This window comes from Melospiza georgiana, chromosome 4, assembly GCF_028018845.1.
Source record: "Melospiza georgiana isolate bMelGeo1 chromosome 4, bMelGeo1.pri, whole genome shotgun sequence".
Lineage (NCBI taxonomy): Eukaryota > Metazoa > Chordata > Aves > Passeriformes > Passerellidae > Melospiza > Melospiza georgiana.
Window position 1 is genome coordinate 177,546 of NC_080433.1, and position 22,225 is coordinate 199,770.

The window sequence follows — 22,225 nt, forward strand, 5'->3', positions numbered from 1 at the left end:
CACAGGCCTACGGTGACCTCGGCGCAAGAACAATACACTGCCTTTACCAGCCCTAAGGTTGCTGTCATGTGTTAAGCTGCAATGCCAGTCCCACAGTGATTAAGACCAGGCCCAGTGATTTCAGCTCTTGACCCACAAGCTTTATTTTACTGCCAGCTCTCTTCTTCCAGCTCCAGCTCTGTGTTTCTCCAGCTTCAAATGGCAGCATCTGGCTCTTGGCTCCAGCCGGGCAACAATTCAGCTCTGGCACGAGCCTCTGGAAGCCCACCCCACCATCCATATGCTAGCCCTGCAGTGATTTTAGCTCCCACCGAGCAGTCCCCAGTCACTTTGCACACCCCTGCATAAGTCGTCCTGGATGCCCACGGCCCCCTTCACAGGTCTAGTGCCTTTGCCATTTTCATTCAAATTGCCAGCCCCGCAGTCCACTTCCCAGCCCCACGGAGATTTCAGCCGCACCCCAAGAGGTGCCATCACAGGCGCAGGCAATATTCTAGCATCGACGGGGTTTTCAGGCGCGAGCTTGCCGCCCCCTTTCCCCACTCCACACATCCTGTTCTACTATTAGCGGCAATACCCAGCCCCTGCATCCATGTCACAGGCCTACGGTGACCTCGGCGCAAGAACAATACACTGCCTTTACCAGCCCTAAGGTTGCTGTCATGTGTTAAGCTGCAATGCCAGTCCCACAGTGATTAAGACCAGGCCCAGTGATTTCAGCTCTTGACCCACAAGCTTTATTTTACTGCCAGCTCTCTTCTTCCAGCTCCAGCTCTGTGTTTCTCCAGCTTCAAATGGCAGCATCTGGCTCTTGGCTCCAGCTGGGCAACAATTCAGCTCTGGCACGAGCCTCTGGAAGCCCACCCCACCATCCATATGCTAGCCCTGCAGTGATTTTAGCTCCCACCGAGCAGTCCCCAGTCACTTTGCACACCCCTGCATAAGTCGTCCTGGATGCCCACGGCCCCCTTCACAGGTCTAGTGCCTTTGCCATTTTCATTCAAATTGCCAGCCCCGCAGTCCACTTCCCAGCCCCACGGAGATTTCAGCCGCACCCCAAGAGGTGCCATCACAGGCGCAGGCAATATTCTAGCATCGACGGGGTTTTCAGGCGCGAGCTTGCCGCCCCCTTTCCCCACTCCACACATCCTGTTCTACTATTAGCGGCAATACCCAGCCCCTGCGTCCATGTCACAGGCCTACGGTGACCTCGGCGCAAGAACAATACACTGCCTTTACCAGCCCTAAGGTTGCTGTCATGTGTTAAGCTGCAATGCCAGTCCCACAGTGATTAAGACCAGGCCCAGTGATTTCAGCTCTTGACCCACAAGCTTTATTTTACTGCCAGCTCTCTTCTTCCAGCTCCAGCTCTGTGTTTCTCCAGCTTCAAATGGCAGCATCTGGCTCTTGGCTCCAGCCGGGCAACAATTCAGCTCTGGCACGAGCCTCTGGAAGCCCACCCCACCATCCATATGCTAGCCCTGCAGTGATTTTAGCTCCCACCGAGCAGTCCCCAGTCACTTTGCACACCCCTGCATAAGTCGTCCTGGATGCCCACGGCCCCCTTCACAGGTCTAGTGCCTTTGCCATTTTCATTCAAATTGCCAGCCCCGCAGTCCACTTCCCAGCCCCACGGAGATTTCAGCCGCACCCCAAGAGGTGCCATCACAGGCGCAGGCAATATTCTAGCATCGACGGGGTTTTCAGGCGCGAGCTTGCCGCCCCCTTTCCCCACTCCACACATCCTGTTCTACTATTAGCGGCAATACCCAGCCCCTGCGTCCATGTCACAGGCCTACGGTGACCTCGGCGCAAGAACAATACACTGCCTTTACCAGCCCTAAGGTTGCTGTCATGTGTTAAGCTGCAATGCCAGTCCCACAGTGATTAAGACCAGGCCCAGTGATTTCAGCTCTTGACCCACAAGCTTTATTTTACTGCCAGCTCTCTTCTTCCAGCTCCAGCTCTGTGTTTCTCCAGCTTCAAATGGCAGCATCTGGCTCTTGGCTCCAGCCGGGCAACAATTCAGCTCTGGCACGAGCCTCTGGAAGCCCACCCCACCATCCATATGCTAGCCCTGCAGTGATTTTAGCTCCCACCGAGCAGTCCCCAGTCACTTTGCACACCCCTGCATAAGTCGTCCTGGATGCCCACGGCCCCCTTCACAGGTCTAGTGCCTTTGCCATTTTCATTCAAATTGCCAGCCCCGCAGTCCACTTCCCAGCCCCACGGAGATTTCAGCCGCACCCCAAGAGGTGCCATCACAGGCGCAGGCAATATTCTAGCATCGACGGGGTTTTCAGGCGCGAGCTTGCCGCCCCCTTTCCCCACTCCACACATCCTGTTCTACTATTAGCGGCAATACCCAGCCCCTGCGTCCATGTCACAGGCCTACGGTGACCTCGGCGCAAGAACAATACACTGCCTTTACCAGCCCTAAGGTTGCTGTCATGTGTTAAGCTGCAATGCCAGTCCCACAGTGATTAAGACCAGGCCCAGTGATTTCAGCTCTTGACCCACAAGCTTTATTTTACTGCCAGCTCTCTTCTTCCAGCTCCAGCTCTGTGTTTCTCCAGCTTCAAATGGCAGCATCTGGCTCTTGGCTCCAGCCGGGCAACAATTCAGCTCTGGCACGAGCCTCTGGAAGCCCACCCCACCATCCATATGCTAGCCCTGCAGTGATTTTAGCTCCCACCGAGCAGTCCCCAGTCACTTTGCACACCCCTGCATAAGTCGTCCTGGATGCCCACGGCCCCCTTCACAGGTCTAGTGCCTTTGCCATTTTCATTCAAATTGCCAGCCCCGCAGTCCACTTCCCAGCCCCACGGAGATTTCAGCCGCACCCCAAGAGGTGCCATCACAGGCGCAGGCAATATTCTAGCATCGACGGGGTTTTCAGGCGCGAGCTTGCCGCCCCCTTTCCCCACATCCTGTTCTACTATTAGCGGCAATACCCAGCCCCTGCGTCCATGTCACAGGCCTACGGTGACCTCGGCGCAAGAACAATACACTGCCTTTACCAGCCCTAAGGTTGCTGTCATGTGTTAAGCTGCAATGCCAGTCCCACAGTGATTAAGACCAGGCCCAGTGATTTCAGCTCTTGACCCACAAGCTTTATTTTACTGCCAGCTCTCTTCTTCCAGCTCTGTGTCCCATTCCACGTTTAGTCCTGAGATCCACAGTGAGTATCCCTTGTAGCAGTGACTGTTTCTGCAGCACTGCAGTCCCCACCCCGTCCCCAGTGATTTCAACTCCAGTCCCACAAGCTTTATTTAACTGCCAGCTCTTCTCTTGCACTTCCTGCTCAACATCTTCACAGTAGTGCCACACGATACTACTTGTGCTTCTCAGGACAGGATCTTTGTTTTAGCTCTAGTTCTTGAGCTCAGATCACAGCCCTCACAGCAATTTCAATTCCAACCATGCAGTTCACCTCCCCACTCCACAATCCCTATCCCAGCCCCACAGAGGTTTTACATCAAACCCTACCATATTTCTGTCTCCTCCAGCTCTGCTGCCTCAGCTCCAGCTCCTCAGCTTCCTACTGGCTGCAGCTAAAAGCTGCTCATGCTTCTCACTGCACCTTGGGGCTGTTGATAAGGCCACAAATCAGTTACTGCCATCATTACAATTTCAGTATCTCTAGAAGCTGTCCCATCCACCCACCCAGCCCTAAGTGGCAACCCTAAGTGGCATCCCAACTCTGGGGACACTGGAAGCCTGAAGCTCAACATCCACCCTCCCCCTCACCCTGGCTCTCAGCCCAGCACCTGCACAAAGGCCCCCTCACCTCCCCTCAGGCAGCTCCGGGGGCTGGGAACAGCCACTGGACTCCTGCCCCCCCATCCCAAAAGGCACTCTTGGGCTGGTTCTTGAGCCCTAGAACCCTCTGAGCCCCCACACCCTCAGCCCCTCGTTGGTACCATAGGGCAGGGGCTGGGAACCCCCAGGCATAACCTGCAGGCCCTGTGCTGCAGCTCCATGCCTTCCTCCCATGGCATTTATCTAGCCTCAGCATTTCCACCCCTCCACATTGTTTTGGGCCGGACTCATGCCAAAATCATTATTCCACACCCTGGGGTTTCATGTCCCCACTGCTCTCACAACTGGTGTTTCAGCCCTAGTCCCACAACCCTTACCGAATTAACATGAGATATCTAGTAAAGAAAACAAATCAAACCAAAAAGATGTATTAAAACGGGCAATACTAAAATAACACAATTAAGAAAAAAAACATTACAAGTAAAAAGAAAATAAAGTAATAAAAATACAAAAAGCAAGCTTTATTCCTCGTATTCTGAACATTTCTTTAAATCCAGAAACCGCGAAGCAGCTACTTCCCAGCCCCCAGTGACAGCAGGCGGCGCCCCCCCCCCCACCGCGCCACTCCAGGCCCCACACCAGCCGCTGGCTACCCGAGCCACGCAGGGCGCGGCAGAAAGAACTGGACACGGCCGGCCCCAGATACTGCCGCAGGCGTCGCGCCCGTGCTCACCGGCGCTCCCTGGATCAGCTGCCGCGGGGGTCCCGTCCTGGCGCAGCGCCGCTCCTCGGACCGCGCATCCGCAGCTCCCGTCGCTCACACCTTCACCGCCGAACTGACGCCGCTGCCGCCCCAACGCCCGCTATTTATGCCCCACGGGCGGACAGCCAGCCAATCACAACCCGAAGCAGCGCCTGCCGGCTCCACCAATCCCAGCCCGCCCATTCCCGCCGCGCGCGGATCCGCGACTCCCCGCGGTCCCCTCAAGCGCTGCTCCCGCCGCCGCCATTGCTGTGGCCGCGTCCGCCCGCTCCCCGCCGCCTGCCCGTTTCCCTGGACCAGAACCTGATCCCGACCAGGACCTGAACTGGAAGCTCCCGGCCGCCCTTCCCGTCCGCAACAGCGCCTGCCGAGGCAGCGGCAGCGGGGACGCTGCTCCGCCGGCTCCCAAAGCGGCGGTGGCGGGAGCGGCGCCTCAGGCGTACGGGCGAGCGGGGCCAGTCTGAGGCGGCGAGCCGCGACTGAGCGGGCTGAGATTGGCGGGACCGCTTCCGGTTGGAAAGGGCGGCTGTGATTGGACAGGGCGGACGGAGAAAGGCGGGCCGTGATTGGCAGGCTTAGGAGCCGTCAGGCTGCGGCCCGTGGGAGCGTGGGGCGGAGCTCGGCCTGCCCGAAGGGCTCGCAGGCGGCGGCGGCGGCGGCGGCGGCGGCGGCGGCGGCGGCGGCGGCGGCGGCGGCGGCGGCGGCGGCGGCGGCGGCGGCGGCGGCGGCGGCGGCGGCGGCGGCGGCGGCGGCGGCGGCGGCGGCGGCGGCGCTCCCGCTCGCGAAACCCCCGTCCCCTTCTCCGGCCCTCTCTCGTGCCCAGGTCCCGGCGAAAGGACCCCCGCAGAGCCCCTACCGGAGCGCCCCATCGGCACTCGGGGCAGGAGGCGGAGAGGAGTGTAGCCCGGGAGGGGTTCCGGGTCGTCTTTGCGACAGCAGGGCGGACTAGGGAGCGGCGGCGATTTGGTGAGGAGAGGGCTCGGGAGCGGGGAGGGCGTGCAGCGCCCGCTGCGGGCTCTGGGTGCCTCTTCTACCGCAATGCTTCCGCTTCTGCGGGGACTTGGCCTGCCCCGACTGGCCGAGATCAGCACCCTGGCCGAAGTTAAGTGCCCGCGTCCCCCTGCCCGCCCTCCGCCTGCTGCGGGCCCGCTGCTCACCCTCGTCGTCGGATGTTATAGATGATAAAACAATACTGGCTTTCACATTCATAGATTAGCTTTTTGCATTACAAGTATTTTGATGTGGTAAAACTTACACTTACTTTGAACTGCTTTGTATAGTGTAATATGCCAGTTTATGTATGCACTGTATATTTCATATGAATAGTAGCGTGATAAATATATCGTAGGCTTTAGCAAAATGTTGAAATAGAAACTAAAGTGCTTCTATGTAACTAACTCAGAAAATGGTGTAAAGCAATTATTCTGTTTCTTATAACTGCAGACTGCCCCTACCAAGTGATAATAGTGACAAAAAGAGCTTAAGCATCCAGTAAGCATTTATCGACTCTTATCGGTATTATCAGGGAGTGTGAAGCAACAGGATAAAACTACAGGAAGAAATAAAATGTGTAGACCTCATTTACAGAACGTTCTGCAGACAAGTCAGAGGTTAAAACCAAACAAGAGAGTTCCTGGAACATCAAAAAGTCAAAGGAATGTTTGAATAATGTGTAAGTTAATGAATATGCATGTAACCTCAGCAATGTAACAGTATATAGTGAACATGATTTTAAGCTACCTCTGTGCTCTTTGGCTGTGTGCTAAAAGCATCCCAGTGCTGGATTATTTTGTCCTTTTATCCTTTAATAAACTTTTAAAAATTTTACAGAATGAACTCTGTTTATCACATCAGTGAAGCTTAAGCTGATCTGCATCCAGGTGTTTTGGGACCTGCTGGGGCAGGCCATCGAGGTAAGTGTGGGGCTACTGCAGCGGAGGCCAAGTATTGCAACACAATAGCATAATCAGCAACGTTAATTAATTTTGTGTTCTTCATGCAAGCCTCAGCCTAAAGAACGCTACCAGCCTCTACTAGGATTAATAATACGCATAGTAAGTGCTACTAGTATTAATATTTAGGTAAGAATTGTTAGTGTTAACACTGGCAGTCAGTGTGTTAGCTGGTGTTTACTGTGAAGCTCTGCTCTCCCACAGTATGACAAGGTCCTGAAGCTGTCCTCAGGTGCAGAGTTAGGTGAGCACTGCTGTCCTTACCACGGTCCCCCGATGGAGCCACGCTCCAGAGACGGGCAGCAGTGACTCTGCAGACGCCTTCCCAAGGTGACAGAGCTTGCCCTCCTTCCCATCTGCAGTCAGGGGATGTGAAGGCAACCATTGCTGTCCTCGGCTTCATCATCTCCAGTGCAGCCAAGCACAGTATAGACAATGAGTCTCTGTCAAGTGAGCTGCAGCAGCTGGGACTGCCCAAAGGCAGGGGAAGCCCTCAGGGTGGCACCATCAGCCAGACCTGCTGGGATGTTGCTGACAGTTCCCAGCCCTGCCTTCTTCACAGCCAGATGGAGCGCAGGCTGCCTGCTGTGCATCCCAAAGGTACCTGCTTCCAAGTTACAACAACCTCTCACTTGGAATGAACGCTGTACATTTTTTTGACTGTATCTTTGAAAGTGAAGTGAGAGAATTCTACACCAATCAGTAGCAAATATATGCATGAGTAGAGTCACTCAAGCTTCACCTAAATATAAAGAAATACTATAAAAGTAAGCCAAGAATGGAGAAAAAATTAGTGAAGGCTCCATCATAACTGCTGGGATCAGTCAATGGGCTGAACCTGTCTTCTCCCCCATAGGAATGCCTGTTGGGTTAGAAATGCACTCTGCCTGCTGAATACTTTTATTGGGGACTACAGCTTGTCTGGATAGTGCTCTGAATAAGTTTTGCAGTCAAATACTGTCACTGACAGATACCATCACCAACAATCCCTGAACCTTAACCTGTCACAATTTTATATTTTATACATATTAATATTTTATAATATTGCAATTTCATATTTATATATTTATATTAATATTTATAAAGAGTATAGTTCCATAAACTGTTCCATAAAATTCCAAAGTGTGACTCCTTCATGGATGCTAGCAGTTGCCAGCAAGCAGGTAACATATTCAAATAGGAAGTCCTATTGAGGGTTCATAAATTGGGAAGACCTGCTGAGGGTCTCCCTTATGCACTTGGCCTATTTCCCTGAATGTCAGTCAAACTTCAGTCCATCAGGACTGCTCAACAAAGGGTCCCTCTAAAAGGGCACTGACAGACTGGTCAGGCACAAGGGTCTCAGCTTTCCTGGGGCACTGACAGACAAATTAAATATTAAGGGTCAAGGAAATCTTCCCTTTTCACATGACAGTTCTCCAAACATGAGGCTGTGATTCCTTGCAGAAGCTCTAAGACTGCAGACATGCCTGTGCCAGTAGGCCCGGAGCATGAGCCTGCCTAGAAAACTGTTGGTAGCTACTCTAAACATGATCACTCACTCTTTCACACTGCAATGACAGTATTTACTAAATGCCCCTTACTAAATCTTCCTTTCAGTGAAAGCCCAGACACTTTGTTAGAATACTATTGTGGTGGGTGGACCCTGGCTGGATGGCAGGTGCCCCCCAGAGCCTCTCTATCAATCACTTCTCTCCTCAGCTGGATAAAATATAAAAAAGTTCACGAGCTGAGATAAGGACAGGGAGACATCAGAGGGAAAAATTAATTGAATTTATTACCAAAAAAATCAGAGTAGAGTAATGAGAACTAAAGTCTTTAAAACACCTTTCCCCCATCCCTTTCTCCTTCCCAGGATTAACTTTATTTCCCATTCTCTACCTCCTCCCCACCAGTAGTGCAAGAAGATGAGAACAGAAGTTACAGTCATTTCATGCCACTGCTTCCCCCTCAGAAAGAGGAGTCCTTGTGCTGCTGCAGCATGCGATCCCTCCTACAGGATCAGTTCCCCATTAATTTCTCCAATATGGGTCCTTCACACAGGCTGTGGTTCTTCACGAGCTGCTCCTGTGTGAGGTACCTTCCCTGGGGTCAGTCCTTCAGGAACTGCTTTAAAGTGAGGTCACAAGCCCTGCCAGGAAAGCTGCTCTTAGGTCCTTCCAGGACCTGGTCCAACACGGGGCTCTTCCACAGGCTGCAGGTAGATTTGTGCTTCCCTCCTGCAGCCCTCCATGCGCTCCAGGAGGACAATCTGCTTCATTACACCCTGCATCATGGGCTGCAGGAAAATCTCAGCTCCAGTACCTGGAACCCCTCCTCCCCCTCCTTCTTAGCTGACTTTGGCGCCTGCAGAGCTGTTTCTCTCACATATTCTCAGTCCTCACTTCTCTGGCTGCAATTGCTTCTGCCCAACAACTTTTCCTTCTTAAATATGTTATCCCAGACATGTTACTACCATGGCTGAAGGTCTCAGGCTTGGCCAGTGGCATCCTGGAGCCGGCTGGCGTTGTCTTTGCCAGACATGGGGTAAGCTTCCATCAGCTTCTCAAAGAAGAAGACATCCCTGTAAGCCTCCCTGCTACCAGGACCTTACCGTGCAAACCCATACACATATGAACATTACAGAAGCCTAAATATAAGCAAGAATAAGTTCAATCTAAAGTTTTGTTACAGGTCTGCACATTCTTCCTCCTGCACAGGAAAAACATGCCAACTGTGACATAGGCACTCCATTGAACATTTCCTGCATTCTTCTTTCCTTCTGGTTCTCTTCCCAGATTCAAAGGAGCTTCTGATCATGACCTTATCTAATGAACAGCAAACAAGACACAGTTTGCTGAGCTTCTATCCATGCTGCATCACTCTTCCCATCGTGTCAGCTTCACTCCAGCCTTCACATTAACAGCACAATTCACAAGTCACCTTGGTGAGTTGTTTCTTTCAATTAGATTGTCTCCTCAAGAACAAGAAGAAAGACCAATGAAGGATGTGTGAGGCAATAATATTAGGATCATCTTCAAATACTTCATTTATAGAGTCACAGAATGGTTTGGGTTGGAAGGGACTTCAAAGATCATCTTGCTTCAGCCCCATGCCATGGAGCTAGATCAGGTTACTCCAAGCCTTGTTCAGTGTGGCTTTGAACATTCCCAGCGACTCAGTTGTATGAGAGGAGAATAAGTCGGACCATGAGTATATAAAAGATATGATCTCTCAAGTAATTCTTCTGCTTTGGGAAACTGAATAGCGTATTTTCTCTGGTTACAGAAGCTGCTCCAAACTGTTGACTTGTTTGCTAGAATTCTTTGATCACAGAAAGCTCAAAGAGCTGCAGCTGAGGACAGATTTGTCACTGCCAGACTGGTTTTTCTTTCAGTTCTTGTGGTCTTATGACTAAAGCTGCTTCTGTAGAGACAACCAAATTCAAGCACATGTGGTAGGGACCATGCTGGTAAACCATGCTGGTGTTTATGAACCAATACCATGACAAGAACAGTGCAAGTTACATTCTTTTGTTCGTTCTCTACTCTAATAACAGTTTGAGATTCTTCTTTTCTATGTCATAATATGTCCTCCACACTCCACCACCCAGGTCTGCTAGCGCTCTTCACAAACTTGCTGTTACTTTTAGTCCGTTTCAAACTGATAAGCTGGGACACAGAATAAAAAGGAAATTTGTGTCCTGAAACTTGGCCTTTAAATTTTAGAAAGACGAGTCAAATACTGCCACCCAGATTCAGTTCTTCTGAACCTGCCTTGCATTTATGTGGCTAAGCTTCAGTATTTGTATAGGAACATGCACTCAGATACACAAATACAGCAGTGTCTTTCTGTTCCTACTTCCATATTCATGTTTATGGAAATTTTGTTTTGAAAAATGCTGTCTCTCCTTCCTTGTGACACCCATCTGTCTATTGGGACAGCATTTTCTCCCAGCTTGATTTATACACTATGCCGACGGTTGTTTATCATGGCCACAATGTGTGACAGGTCCAAACTTTTCATCATAACCTCCATGAACTCCTCATCTTTCCTTGCTCCCTCCACAAATTCATCCAGAGAAAGTTCACCTGTGTCAGACAAAAATAAAGGGCATCAGAATCCACATCTGACAGGAAAACGAGTACAGTAATCTAATTTTAGAGACCACTTACTATATACTTAGAACCAATGTTCTAAGGCCTCAGAGAGTCTTCTTAAGCTTTTATGAAACATCCCCAGTATCCAGACAACACCTGCTTCCCTTTTTTTCCCCATACAAGGGAAGAGCTACATAAGAAAGAACAATAGAAGTGGGTACCTAAGGAGTGGGATCATGGCATTCTTTTTGGCTCAACCTGTCGTAATACTAACCTGCCCTGTACTTGCTGGTTTTCAAGGATAAAGGAACTGACAGGAGGAGGCTGTGACAGACAGAAACAAATTTTTTTGTCCTAGGCCAAAAAGCCCTCATACAGGGAATCAGCTCAGCAGAGTTATTCTGGAATAACAAAAGAGCCTGTCAGGAAGTAATGAGCACCTGAAGTAGCAAGGAAAGAGATACCTCTCGGGGACATGCAGGGACCACAGTGACACTTGACCAGCCTTTGACTGAGCACTTCATGTTCTTGCCATACTGCCCGCAGCAGACCCAGTGAAAAAACTCTGAACTTCAACATTAAATTGCAGTTCTTCCTTTTCATACTGAAGTACTTAGGAGCAGCTGGGGCCATTTGATAATATTTCCCACTTCTAACTGGCATCAGCTACACAGCAACATACAAAAAGTAAAACAAAACACCACTCCAAAACCCCACTATGAAACTCATGTGGACAGAACAAAGCTTAGAGCAGTACAGGAAACAAATCCTGTCATACTGATAATGTATCGTGCCAGGAGAAAAATCCTTTTGGTCCATGGAGAACGCATTACTGGCTGAGAATGCAAATAGAAATAAAATACAAAGTGAAGAGGCCTAAAGTTCAACCAAGAAAGGAAAAGTGGGATGTTACTCTGTAGAAAAGCCTGTCTAAGCTGGATGACAAAGGCAGGAACCTTACCATCGCCGTTCACATCAATCCTGTCGAAGACTCGGTTGGTGAACTCTTCTGCACTCGTTTCATGGTCACCACCATTAATGGCTCGAATGGCCTGAAATAAAAGAGCAAGAGTAAGCAGCTGCCTGACGACTCCCAGACTGATTCCACATGTCAGCATTGATTCAAAACAAGACAGTCATGCCTGGTACCTTCCCCATACAAATGAACCAGTACCACAGGAAAACAAATCATCAGCCCTTATGGATGGCACTGAAGGGTGCCAAAAAGGGAGTGTGGCTCTGGAGCACGGAATGAGCAGCAAAACTCAGAGGATTGGCCTAATTCTGCTTAGGTACAGTTTAGGTGATGCAGAAATGGCAGAATCAGAATCCACCTAATTGATCCACTTTGTCCCACTTTGTGACCCTATGATACACCAAGCCTCAGAAACACTGTCAAACACTTTCCACAATTGACATTATGAAATTCCTTTGTTATATGCTGCGGTAATTTATTTCTATTCTTACTTTCACAATTTCCATTTATATACTTCTTCCTGTGTGTCTGGCTTCTCCCTAAAGGTCATTGGAAATTCATTTTCATCTTGAGAAACTTTAAGCTTTATCCACTTGTGTTTGCTACAATTCTTCTTATTCATAACTACATAGTGCAGGGTTGTCTTTTCTTTCAGTGCTAATTATTTCCTTTGTTTAAGGATATCCATGAAATATGTGATTTCAGAGCCCTTATACTGATTCTAAGACTAAATATTTTCTAGTTTTTACCCTTTGATATTTGGTCATTTTATTAATTCTTTTTCAAATGCTATTTTACTGAAACTTAAATTATCTCAGCAATTTCCTAAGGTTACCAAAAAAGACACTGAACTACACCCAAAAAAGACAAAGGACAATAAATTTCTTGCCACCAGTTGTTGCCCCCAGAATTTTTTTCTCAAGAACTCTGTGTTAACTATTGCTATCTGTTGTTTCACTGTCATGTCTGAGTATTTCTATTTAAAGCTACTAGTAGGAAGCTGTACATTACTACAGGTATTGGTCAGGTCTCTTTGATACCCAGCTCTAAAATTCTTATACAGATGAGAGTGCATTATTAACATGCTATTAGTGCTTTATCAAACCAATTTTATGACATTTCATATTCAGAAATGCTATTTATTGAAGGTCATTGAATCTTTCCTGCAATTACCTTGGTAATTATCTGTAAAATAATCTGAATTTGCAGCACAATTAATTCTGAGATATATATAAAGATCTTTCTGCCCATAATCCCAACCTCATCCACAATAGCTATTTGCATATAATCCTTTCAATTCTCAATCCTTTTTCTTCAGGCTATTCGCCAGAATCAGAAATGTTTTATTATGTTGATATTTCAGAACTGATTCTAAAAATCAAACTGGGAGTAGCTCTTCAACTTCTCATGGGGAAAAGGACCCTCAAGATGAAGCACACATTGCAGAGATAGCAACAGACAGTCACAGGGTCTGAAACTTTGGAAAGTGCAATTAACAGGCAGTTAAAATAATTTTATGGTTAGCTATGTTGTAACATAAGCTGTGGTGATAAAGAGTCTAAGTCTGCTTATTGCATTGTACGGTGATGGGGAATTCTGCTCAGAGAAGGAATGCTTTTAAAGGTCTCATCCATGATCATCCACATGAGCAACAGCAAAGGTCTTACTTGTGTGATTTGTCTTTAAGGAAAGAGGCAAGAGCATAGACCCCTGGAGATTCACCTTGATGATGTTGAGCAGTTCATGTCGATCAATGCAGCCATTGCCATCTACATCATAGAGCTTGAAATACCACCGCAATTTCTGCTCCATCTTCCCTCGGAGAACGAGGCTGAGGGCAGCCACGTATTCCATGAAATCAATATATCCATCCTGCCAGAAAAAACCCCCAAATTGTGACAGGAGTAAACAGAGGGACTTAATGCACTGGAGTTGTTTCACCTTATTGCTCTTTAGATTCACAGCTGAAAGAGAAAGGCCAACAAGTGGCACAGAGACTTTGACTTAGGAAAAATCTTTAGTGCACAGACACGTTATTTCTCTAGCTACTAAATACCTGGGTTGCTAAAGTTATGATCTAGTACATAGAGACTCCCCTCTGCTCACCACCTGCAGTGAAGGAACCTGGTTGTCAGCATGAACAAAGCCCCCTCTGTACACCAAAGCTGACTGCCTTTGGCCTGCTGGGAGAGAATATTGAGCCCAGCCCATGGGCTGCAGGTTTTCTGTACAAGTCTATTCTGCCTTTGTGGGAAACTGCTATTCCACAAAGCCACAGATCTCTTCTCCATTCTGTGGAAAATAATGTGACTGGGGATATTTTGTAAAATACACAGAGCATGATTTGATTACTGAAAAAAACGTTCAGTATTTAGGTTTTTAGTATTTAATTTCTTGACTCTACAAAGAAAGTCAAAAGGCTCTTGTTTCTTCTGCAAGAAAAATGCCAGTTAGTAACGGTTCATTGGCCCTAGATTTTAAGCTGACTAAAATGTGAAGCTGTTAAAAACAAACTACAAATAAAAACATATCTACACATATCTAGGTCAAAGATTCTGAATAACAATAATTCCTCAAGAAATAACAGCAAAAAAAATGAAACTTTCAAGTTTTAAGGTATGTAATCAAAGTCAGATGCCTTTCTGAAATGGGTGCAAAGAAACATTTGTAAAAGGTGAATGTAGGCGAACTAGCAGAGCACTGCTGTTTTAGAGTAAGGATCACCACATTTAAAATATTCCTTCAGGGTGGGAAGAAGGGTTGACAGGCTGAGAGAGTCATGGCTGGTCAGCCTGGAGAACAGAACGTTCCAGGGAGACGTTGGTGCCTCTTCCAGTACTTAAAAGGGGCTTAGAAAAAGGCTGGAGGGGTACTTTGGACAAGAGCCTGTAGTGATAGGACACAAGAAAAATGGCCTTAAGCTGAAGGTGGGTAGATTTAGATTAGGTGTTAGGAGGGAATTTCTGGCTGTGGGTGCGGGCAGGCCCTGGCACAGAGCAGCTGTGGCTGCCCCTGGATCCCTGGCAGTGCCCAAGGCCAGGCTGGACAGGCCTCAGGCCTTGGAGCACCCTGGAATAGTGGAAGGTGGCCCTGCCCACGGCAGGGGTGGCACTGGGTGGTCATAAAGTCCCTTCTACCCAGAGCATTCCACGTCTCTATGACTCCGTGCTGCCCCTCCCTGCCATGCCAGCACTCAGAACCAGCCCCTCTGTGACAGCGGCCCTGGCCCGGGCACTGTGAGCACCACGAAGGCTGTGGGTGCTGTGGCAGTGGCCGCACTGGAGGTGACAGCTCTGCGCTGGCTCTGCCACCTGCGCTGGCGCCGATGGCTTTGCTGGGGCTGCTCGTGCTGCTGGCCCTGGCCGGGCCCGTGGGGGGCACCTGGGACACCTGCAGGTCAGTGGTCCCACTTAGGAGTTTCCCTGTAGGGGCCCCAAACGTTCCCTACACTCACACTGCAGTGATCCGGCCTCACTTGCTGCAGGAAGAGCCTTGGCTCCTGGCCAGTGCCCGGCTACTGGCAAAACCTGTCTGGGGCTGCAGTAGCACGGGGGGACAGATGTGCCCCTCTGGGGTCCCGAGTCTTCCTGCCACTCAACACTGGGCAGGAAGGGATGAGAGAGGATGTTCAGCCTGAGTAGCAGCAGCCACCAAGCTGAACAGCAATGGCTTTTTGTTACAGAAGAACCTGCAGGCTCCGGCCCATGGCCTCTGACCACAGTTCCATGACTTCTGCTGCTGGCACGTCCCGTGAGGGTGACACCAGTGTCCCCTCTGGGGCCTGGCCCAGCATCGTCAGCATCCAGGCCACCTGGGAGAACGGCACGTGGCACATGTGCACGGGTGTCCTCCTCAGCTCCCAGTGGGTGCTCACGGTGGCACACTGCTTCGCCAGAGCCGGGTAAGAGACAGCAGGGACAGAGATGTCCCCAGAGCACGGGCAGGCACCCAGCTCACAGCACCATGGGCCGCTGCCCTGCCCACCTGGGCAAGCAGAAGGCCGGGAAATGCTGGGCTGCTGCAGCCCGTGGCTCTGCTCCCTGTCACCCCTCTGTCCATCTGCTCCCCAGGGGCATCTCCACGTGGGACGTGGTGATTGGGGCCACAGATCTGACTCAGCCAGGCCCTGGGGCTGTGGTGAGACGCATCCAGAGGCTCCTGGTGCACCAGCACTACGTGGTTGCCACGGCCAGGAACGACATCGCCCTGGTGGAGCTGGACCAGCCCGTGGAGTGCAGCAACTACATCCAGCTGGCCTGTGTGCCCGACCCCTCACTCAGGGTCTCGGAGCTGAAATCCTGCTACATCGCCGGCTGGAACTTTGCCAGAGGTGAGTTCCCAACAGGATGTGTGCTCCCAGGGCGAGCTGGGCACCCTGGGACACGGGCTGGACACACACAGGGACATGGGCTGGACACAGACAGGGACACGGATTGGGCACACACAGGGCACACACAGGGTCCGGCCGCACGGCGCCAGCAGGGCCGGGCTCAGAGCAGCCCGGGCTGGGGGAAGGAGCCTCCACCAAGACAAGCATGGAACGGGATGAGCTGTAAGGTCCCTGCTCACCCAAACAATTCCTGCTGGCCCTGGGAAACCTCGGGGGTTTGGCCCCTTCCCCAGGCCAACAGCAGGGACACAGCTGGACAACATCACCTGTGGGGAAGGGGCAGGGACACAGCTGGACAATGTCACCCGTGGGGAAGGGGCAGGGACACAGCTGGACAATGTCACCCGTGGGGAAGGGGCAGGGACACAGCTGGACAATGTCACCCCTGGGGAAGGGGCAGAGCCAGGCCTGGGAAGGGGGCTCACCCCAGGCAGGGGAAGGGATGGGTACCGAGCTGCTGGGGCTCATTCCCCTCTGTGCCCACAGCTCAGGGAACAGCCATGGTGCTGCAGGAGGCCAAGGTTCACCTCATGGACACACAGCTCTGCAACAGCAGCCGGTGGTACGCGGGGGCCATCCACCCCCGCAACCTGTGTGCTGGGTACCCACAGGGCGGCATCGACACCTGCCAGGTAGGAGCGTGTGATGAGTCCCTCAGCCCCTGGCAGCGCAGGGACCCCCTCATCCCCCACACGCAGCCCAGCCTGTCCCCTGTCCGCCCCTCCCCTCCCCACAGCAGCCCCCCACAGTCCCTGAACCATCTCTCCCGGTGCAGGGGGACAGCGGGGGTCCCCTCGTCTGCAAGGACAATGCAGCTGACTACTACTGGCTGGTGGGATTGAACAGCTGGGGAAGAGGCTGTGACAGAGCCAGGCACCCCGGGATCTACACCTCCACTCAGCACTTCTACAACTGGATCCTGCTCCAGACGGGCCTGAGCCCAGCAGAAAGAGCTGGTCCAGCACCGGAGCCACCTGTCACCTCGGCCCCCGAGGAGGAGCCTGAGGAACCAGAGGAAGAGATCAACTTGACCCCTGAGTACAACGAGAAACCAGCAGTGACATCCTCGGGCACGACACTGCCCATGGCATTCCCACACCAGATCCTGGTGCAATTCTGGAATCTGGTGCAGGAGTTCCTGCAGTTTTAGAAGGACAAAAAGCCTGAGCAGCAGCAGGATGAGCAGGATCCAGGGCTACAGTGGATCACGGCAGCTCCAAGGCAGCCTCGGGGCCAGAGGCTTCTCTGTCCTGCCCACGCTGCTGCGCTGCAGCCACAGCGATGCTGACGTGACTGAGGTGTTGAAGTAAAGTTTCTGTGTTCACCATTACCCGTGTGTTCAGCCCTGCTCAGTGCACCCGCAGGCTCGCAGAGTCCCTGCTCTGTCTGTCCATCTGCTGTGCTGTTCACATTCATTCTTCAGCCTGGGGAGGGCTCCAGGGAAACCTCAGTGCCCCTTGCATTGAAGCAGGTTATAACAGTGGGGGAGAGCGAGAGCGGCTTTTTGCATGGGCAGGCCATGACAGGACAAGGAGGAATGGGTTAAACCTAGAGGAGGGGAGATTGGGATGAGGCGCTGGGAAGGAGTTTTTACTCAGGGGGTGGTGAGGCCCTGGCCCATGAAGTGTCCAAAGCCAGGTTGGACAGGGCTTGGAACAACCTGGGAAAATGGCAGGTGTCCCTGCCCATGGGAGGTGGTAGAATGAGATGACCCTTAAGGTCCCTTCCAAAACAAACCATTTTATAATGCTACAACTGCAATTTATAAAAGAAGAATATTGAAAATTTATCCTCTTCATCATCATCAAAGTTTTCAAAATCTGAAGATCCAGAGGGCAGATGATTCCATCCATGAGGTCTGTGTTATGACAGGGTGGATTTTCCTCTGGGTCTCTTGTTCCTTGCCCTTGTTCATAGAAGGATCTTAGATTAAGTGACTAACTGTTAACAGACTAAGACTAACTAGGTCCATTGCCACTAGTTGCCACAATTTTACTTCATTCCTCCTGAGATCACTATCACTTTATTTAGATTATAGATTTTCTGACTAAATTTGAATTTGAGAACCTTCCTACAACATTGTTTACTGCATAACACAGGGCTCACAGGAGAACTCTGGAATGCACTACATCATTGAATAAATTTTAAATTCCTTTAAAATCCCAAGTAGGGAGAGAGATGAAGTAAAAGAAAGACTTGTGCAACAGCTGAAAGGTTTTGCTTTACCTTATGAAACTGCTTCTCATCACTATTGTCATCCTGGGCACAGAGGACTTTGGGATGAGAAAAGATATTCTTTGAGGTCTACCGTTATCTACAGTCATTACATCCACCAAAAGACCTCAGCTACCCTAATGGAGCCTGTCTGCTGTTCTGCTTAAAAATTTTATAATATTCCTAAGCATTCCTTAACTCCTTATGCTGTCTGACATGTCCAAAATAACATTCTTTGTTGGTCCCTAGGCTTTTCTTCTTCAAGACTAACTCCGTGATTTTCCACCTGGTTGTCATGCCTCTGTGACTGAATCCTCCTTGACTCCATTTCAGAACCTTGGAGCAGAGAGTAAAGCTGAATTTTCCCAGGATGCTATAAATCCAGATTCCTTTGTCATTAAGAATACAGGCCTGCAGGCACAGGCTGTAATACGTATGGATAAAAAGCAGGCAAAAGTAAGGGCCGTGGCACACTTAAAGGAATTATGTGGGCTACTGTTTTCTACCAGCAGTCACCTGTCACAGTGAGGAGCACTGCCCACCCCCTCACTCCAGCTTCATGCTGCACCTACCAAGGAAAGCCTCAGACTTTGTCTGCCCATGCAGTGTTAATTGCAGCTGCCAAATACCTGGAAATTATTCCTCTGTGAATGCTATAATGATTTCTACTGTGTCTGATTCCTGTGGTCTCCATGATCTCATACAGCTATATTTTTGAATAATAAGAACATGTAAGAACGTAAGAAGAATAATGAAATTAGCATTTTGCTAGTTAAACAAGGCCAAGTCAAATAACTGGCAGTAAGGAATTTTCAAAATTCAAATATGAACTTGCACAAGGTAGTTAGATAATCAGGTGTACTTATGTTTATGTCATCTGTGTTATTACCTGTACACATTCATTTGTTCCTTACATTTAGCTACTTTACATAAGCATCCCTTGGCAGCTTTCCCCACCAGTGTTTGCAAGAGAAAATGTTTGCAAGGGAATATTTGTGTTCTTTATGTTTGCAAGAGAAAGACAAAGACTCTGAAAGTGCAGGAGTTGGATCACTTCTAAGCAGCACGAGACAGTTAATTCCTTGCAGAGAACTCACCTTGTTCATATCGAACGTGCGGAACATCTGCTCAATGTACTTATTGGCCTCTGGATCCAGCCCTCGAAGTCCAAAGAACTGCTTAAATTCATGCTCCGTCAGCTGTCCAGAAGGACATTCTGTCATGAATTTTTTGTACCAGTGGTGGATCTCGACAGCTTGCAGATCGTCCACGGTGGAGCTGCTGTTGTTTCCCATGTGTATCTGTGGTCAGAAGGATGATGCTACAGGAATGATCCTCTTCCTCCTGTGGCTCTCACAGCACTGCCCGTTTGCTCCTGTCCATGCTCAACACCAATGTCAGTTACGTGAGGGATCTAACCTTCCACAAGCCAATTATAAACGTTAATCTTCTTAGAGGCTGATCCACAAACCAGAAAGTTTCAATGATACAAACACTCTTCTTAGAATGGAAAGGAGATGCAAGATAATTTAGCAAATCGCTGCTATTTTAGGAGCTAAAGCAGAAAGGGTGAGAAGGTTAATCAGACACTGGCATTGGCAGCTATATTGGTGTGGTAGACTACCCTATTTTTAACCTTGATATAATTATATGTGAAGATAAGAGGAAATGCCCATAAGTTGTGGGCTGTGAGGTTAAGTAAAGATCTTCTCCTCTAAGTGGATTTGAGAGTCTGTTTTCTCAAATAGACGTGTTGAATAACAGAGTGTGTAGGACCAAAAAGTGTTACAGAAGTGGCCCAGTACAAGAGTGAGGTTATGTGGGAAAAAGCTCACCTCCATGCACACAAAGGAGCACAAAGGAACAATGCAGGAGGACACAAATAATCCCCTGGTCTGGCAAATCCAAGAACCATCACGGAAGTGCAGCCAACCCATAAAAGGCTCAACTGCACAAAGGGGAAGGAGTGGAGAGACAACCACAAGCTGGGGAACACAAATTACCCAGTAAGAGAAATAAAGGCCCTGTCCCAGCTCCTTCTACATCTGTTGCAGGCGAGGCACCAGTGCAACGGGCCCAGAGGTGGCACCCACCATGATGGGTCAGCAGGAGAGGTTGCAGAGGACTCTACAAACTGAGTACTGCCTGCACGCATGGAAAACACCGTGTGTCCAGGGCAGGAGCACCTGGGGACAAGACTCAGAACAGGATGTTTAGAAGGGGAAAAGAAGGTGGGGAAAGGGATGGGTCTAGGTGGTATGGGAATGAACACGCACAAGAAAATGGAGGCAAGGGGAACAGAAGGGTCTGGTGCTAATCTGTATGAATGTGTATCCATCCCTTGGGCCTGGTCATCACAGTCTTTCTTGTCTTCTAACACTTCTACCTCCTTTTTTCTTTTTTTGGCTGCACAGCACTGTGCTCTGGGCATATGTATGCATGGGGATTTAAGCGCCCACAACTGGATTGAGTGAGATCATGTCAGTCCATGATCACTAGTAAATATCAAGCCAGGCTAGGCAGCAAATAGGCCAAACAGTTCGTGAGACAGGTGTAGTTATCTCTGTTAGTGAGACCACTGGAGTAGTTGACCATTAGACTGAGGGTGCAGGGTTGAGGGTGACCCACCTGTCTGTGTTTCTCTGCATCCTGAGCACCCCCTCACAGGAACTCAAGGGGCGCCCAGTATCTGTGTCTGTCTGCAGGTTGTTGTGTGCATGGGAATCTGTTCTGGTGCTGTGGCAGGGCTGTGCACCTCGCAGGGCCCGGCGTGTCCAGATGCCAGCAGCTGGGGAGACCAGGCATCGAAAAACAGCTGTGGGTAGGCTGGATGTCTAAGCCCACACACTCTCTGTGCTTCCCACTGATGGACCTTCACAGAATCACAGAACAGTTATGGCTGAAGAGTCCTTAAAAATCATCTGATTACAGCCCTCACCATGGGCAGAAACACCTTCCCCCAAAGCAGGTAACTGGAGCCTAGGCTCCCTTGCTTTCTGTGCTGCTTTTGATGGAGCTCAGACTGCAATTGGCTGGGAGTGCACGTTGCTGGCCCACATGCAGTTTTTCACTCCCCAAGACTCCCAAGTTCTTCTCCACAGGACTGCTCCCAGTTCACTCACCACTCAGCCCGTACCCCTGTTGGGGATTGCGCCTGGCCTTGTCGAACTTCATGAGTTGGCATGGGTCCTCCTCTCTGGCCTGTCCAGATCCTTCTGGATGCCTTAATCCCTTCCCTATAGAATATCAGTCACACCACTTAACATACACATTTAAAGCCAAAACTTATTTTTAGTATTATAGAAATTTTAACAGTCTGACTTGGGAGTCATAATAAATCTACATCTAATTACAGAAAAGCAAAGAAAAATAATGTAGGTCAAGTACTTATACAAAGAAAAAAGCTGCACTAGTAGCAATAATCCAATTAAAATAGCAACACATGCACTTTGTTTCTGTGCTTTCTCTGATGTTACGCTGACCTACCTGCTGCTTCTCTGGGTATTAAGATCTGTGGTTCACTTGGATCTTTGCAGAGGAGGAGGGGAGAGTCACGGGAAGTTGTCAGCATCTGGATCCTTCACTGGGAGAAACGTGATGTTCTTGTGAATGGTTTCAATGATTTTCTCATCCTCCTTTCTTTTTTCTTTTTTTTTTCTCTCTTCTCTTTCCTTCCACTTAGACTTACAAAGGTATGTGTTAGAGTTGCAAATATCTCATTCTCCCTAAAATAACTGCTTGCTGTTACTACCAATATAAGCCCATGGCTGAACCACACAAAGATAGCTAAGTTAAATAAATTAGCCATAGATACCTGGAGAGATTGCTCTCACAGCTTGAGTGAACAAAGTGAAATGAACGAAATGAGCAAAGCTGCAGGCAGGGCATCAAATGAAGAATTCAGAGCACAGCTGGCAAGCTTTGGTCCTGAGGCCTTGTGAAGTAGGGACAGAGCCCATGGCCACGGCAGGTCATTGGCACACCAGCGGTGTCATCAGAAACAGGAACACAGCCATGTGCACGCACAGTAAGGATGGCCGGGGGGCAAGGACACTGCGCTGCTCCGGCCCCTGAAATCTTGCTGGGGGC

General features: G+C 49.7%; 3 protein-coding genes across 3 annotated transcripts; 2 read left to right on the forward strand and 1 right to left on the reverse strand.

Moving 5' to 3' along the window:
- The first annotated feature begins 6,193 nt into the window (after nucleotides 1-6,193).
- On the forward strand, nucleotides 6,194-7,118 carry LOC131082352 (COMM domain-containing protein 4-like). The gene is made up of 4 exons (XM_058022212.1): nucleotides 6,194-6,197; nucleotides 6,380-6,438; nucleotides 6,682-6,716; nucleotides 6,815-7,118. The coding sequence occupies exons 1-4, from the start codon at nucleotides 6,194-6,196 to the stop codon at nucleotides 7,116-7,118; spliced, it is 402 nt and encodes a 133-aa protein (XP_057878195.1).
- A 3,298-nt stretch (nucleotides 7,119-10,416) lies between these two features.
- On the reverse strand, nucleotides 10,417-19,474 carry LOC131082649 (guanylyl cyclase-activating protein 1-like). Its single transcript, XM_058022716.1, has 4 exons — nucleotides 19,234-19,474; nucleotides 13,255-13,404; nucleotides 11,518-11,608; nucleotides 10,417-10,547 (listed from the first exon to the last, which is right to left on the reverse strand). Exons 1-4 carry the CDS (start codon nucleotides 19,429-19,431, stop codon nucleotides 10,420-10,422), a joined length of 567 nt encoding a protein of 188 aa, XP_057878699.1. The 5' UTR covers nucleotides 19,432-19,474; the 3' UTR covers nucleotides 10,417-10,419.
- Nucleotides 14,263-17,252, forward strand: LOC131082648 (acrosin-like). The gene is made up of 5 exons (XM_058022715.1): nucleotides 14,263-14,928; nucleotides 15,215-15,433; nucleotides 15,603-15,880; nucleotides 16,421-16,554; nucleotides 16,698-17,252. Exons 1-5 carry the CDS (start codon nucleotides 14,858-14,860, stop codon nucleotides 17,070-17,072), a joined length of 1,077 nt encoding a protein of 358 aa, XP_057878698.1. The 5' UTR covers nucleotides 14,263-14,857; the 3' UTR covers nucleotides 17,073-17,252.
- Nucleotides 19,475-22,225: the final 2,751 nt, after the last annotated feature.

Bases quoted from the DNA above. Each gene is read 5' to 3' on its own strand.
- LOC131082352 (XM_058022212.1), top strand. The intron at 6,439-6,681 runs GTAAGTGTGGGG...GCTCTCCCACAG, and splicing joins TGCTGGGGCAGGCCATCGAG to TATGACAAGGTCCTGAAGCT. The intron at 6,717-6,814 runs GTTAGGTGAGCA...CCAAGGTGACAG, and splicing joins AAGCTGTCCTCAGGTGCAGA to AGCTTGCCCTCCTTCCCATC.
- LOC131082648 (XM_058022715.1), top strand. From the start codon at position 14,858: ATGGCTTTGCTGGGGCTGCTCGTGCTGCTGGCCCTGGCCGGGCCCGTG. The intron at 15,881-16,420 runs GTGTGCTCCCAG...CTCAGGGAACAG, and splicing joins AGGTGAGTTCCCAACAGGAT to CCATGGTGCTGCAGGAGGCC. The intron at 16,555-16,697 runs GTAGGAGCGTGT...CTCCCGGTGCAG, and splicing joins GCGGCATCGACACCTGCCAG to GGGGACAGCGGGGGTCCCCT.
- LOC131082649 (XM_058022716.1), bottom strand. From the start codon at position 19,431: ATGGGAAACAACAGCAGCTCCACCGTGGACGATCTGCAAGCTGTCGAG. The intron at 11,609-13,254 runs GTGAATCTCCAG...CTTTTATTTCAG, and splicing joins AACTGCTCAACATCATCAAG to GCCATTCGAGCCATTAATGG. The intron at 10,548-11,517 runs GTAAGGTTCCTG...TGTCTGACACAG, and splicing joins GATTGATGTGAACGGCGATG to GTGAACTTTCTCTGGATGAA.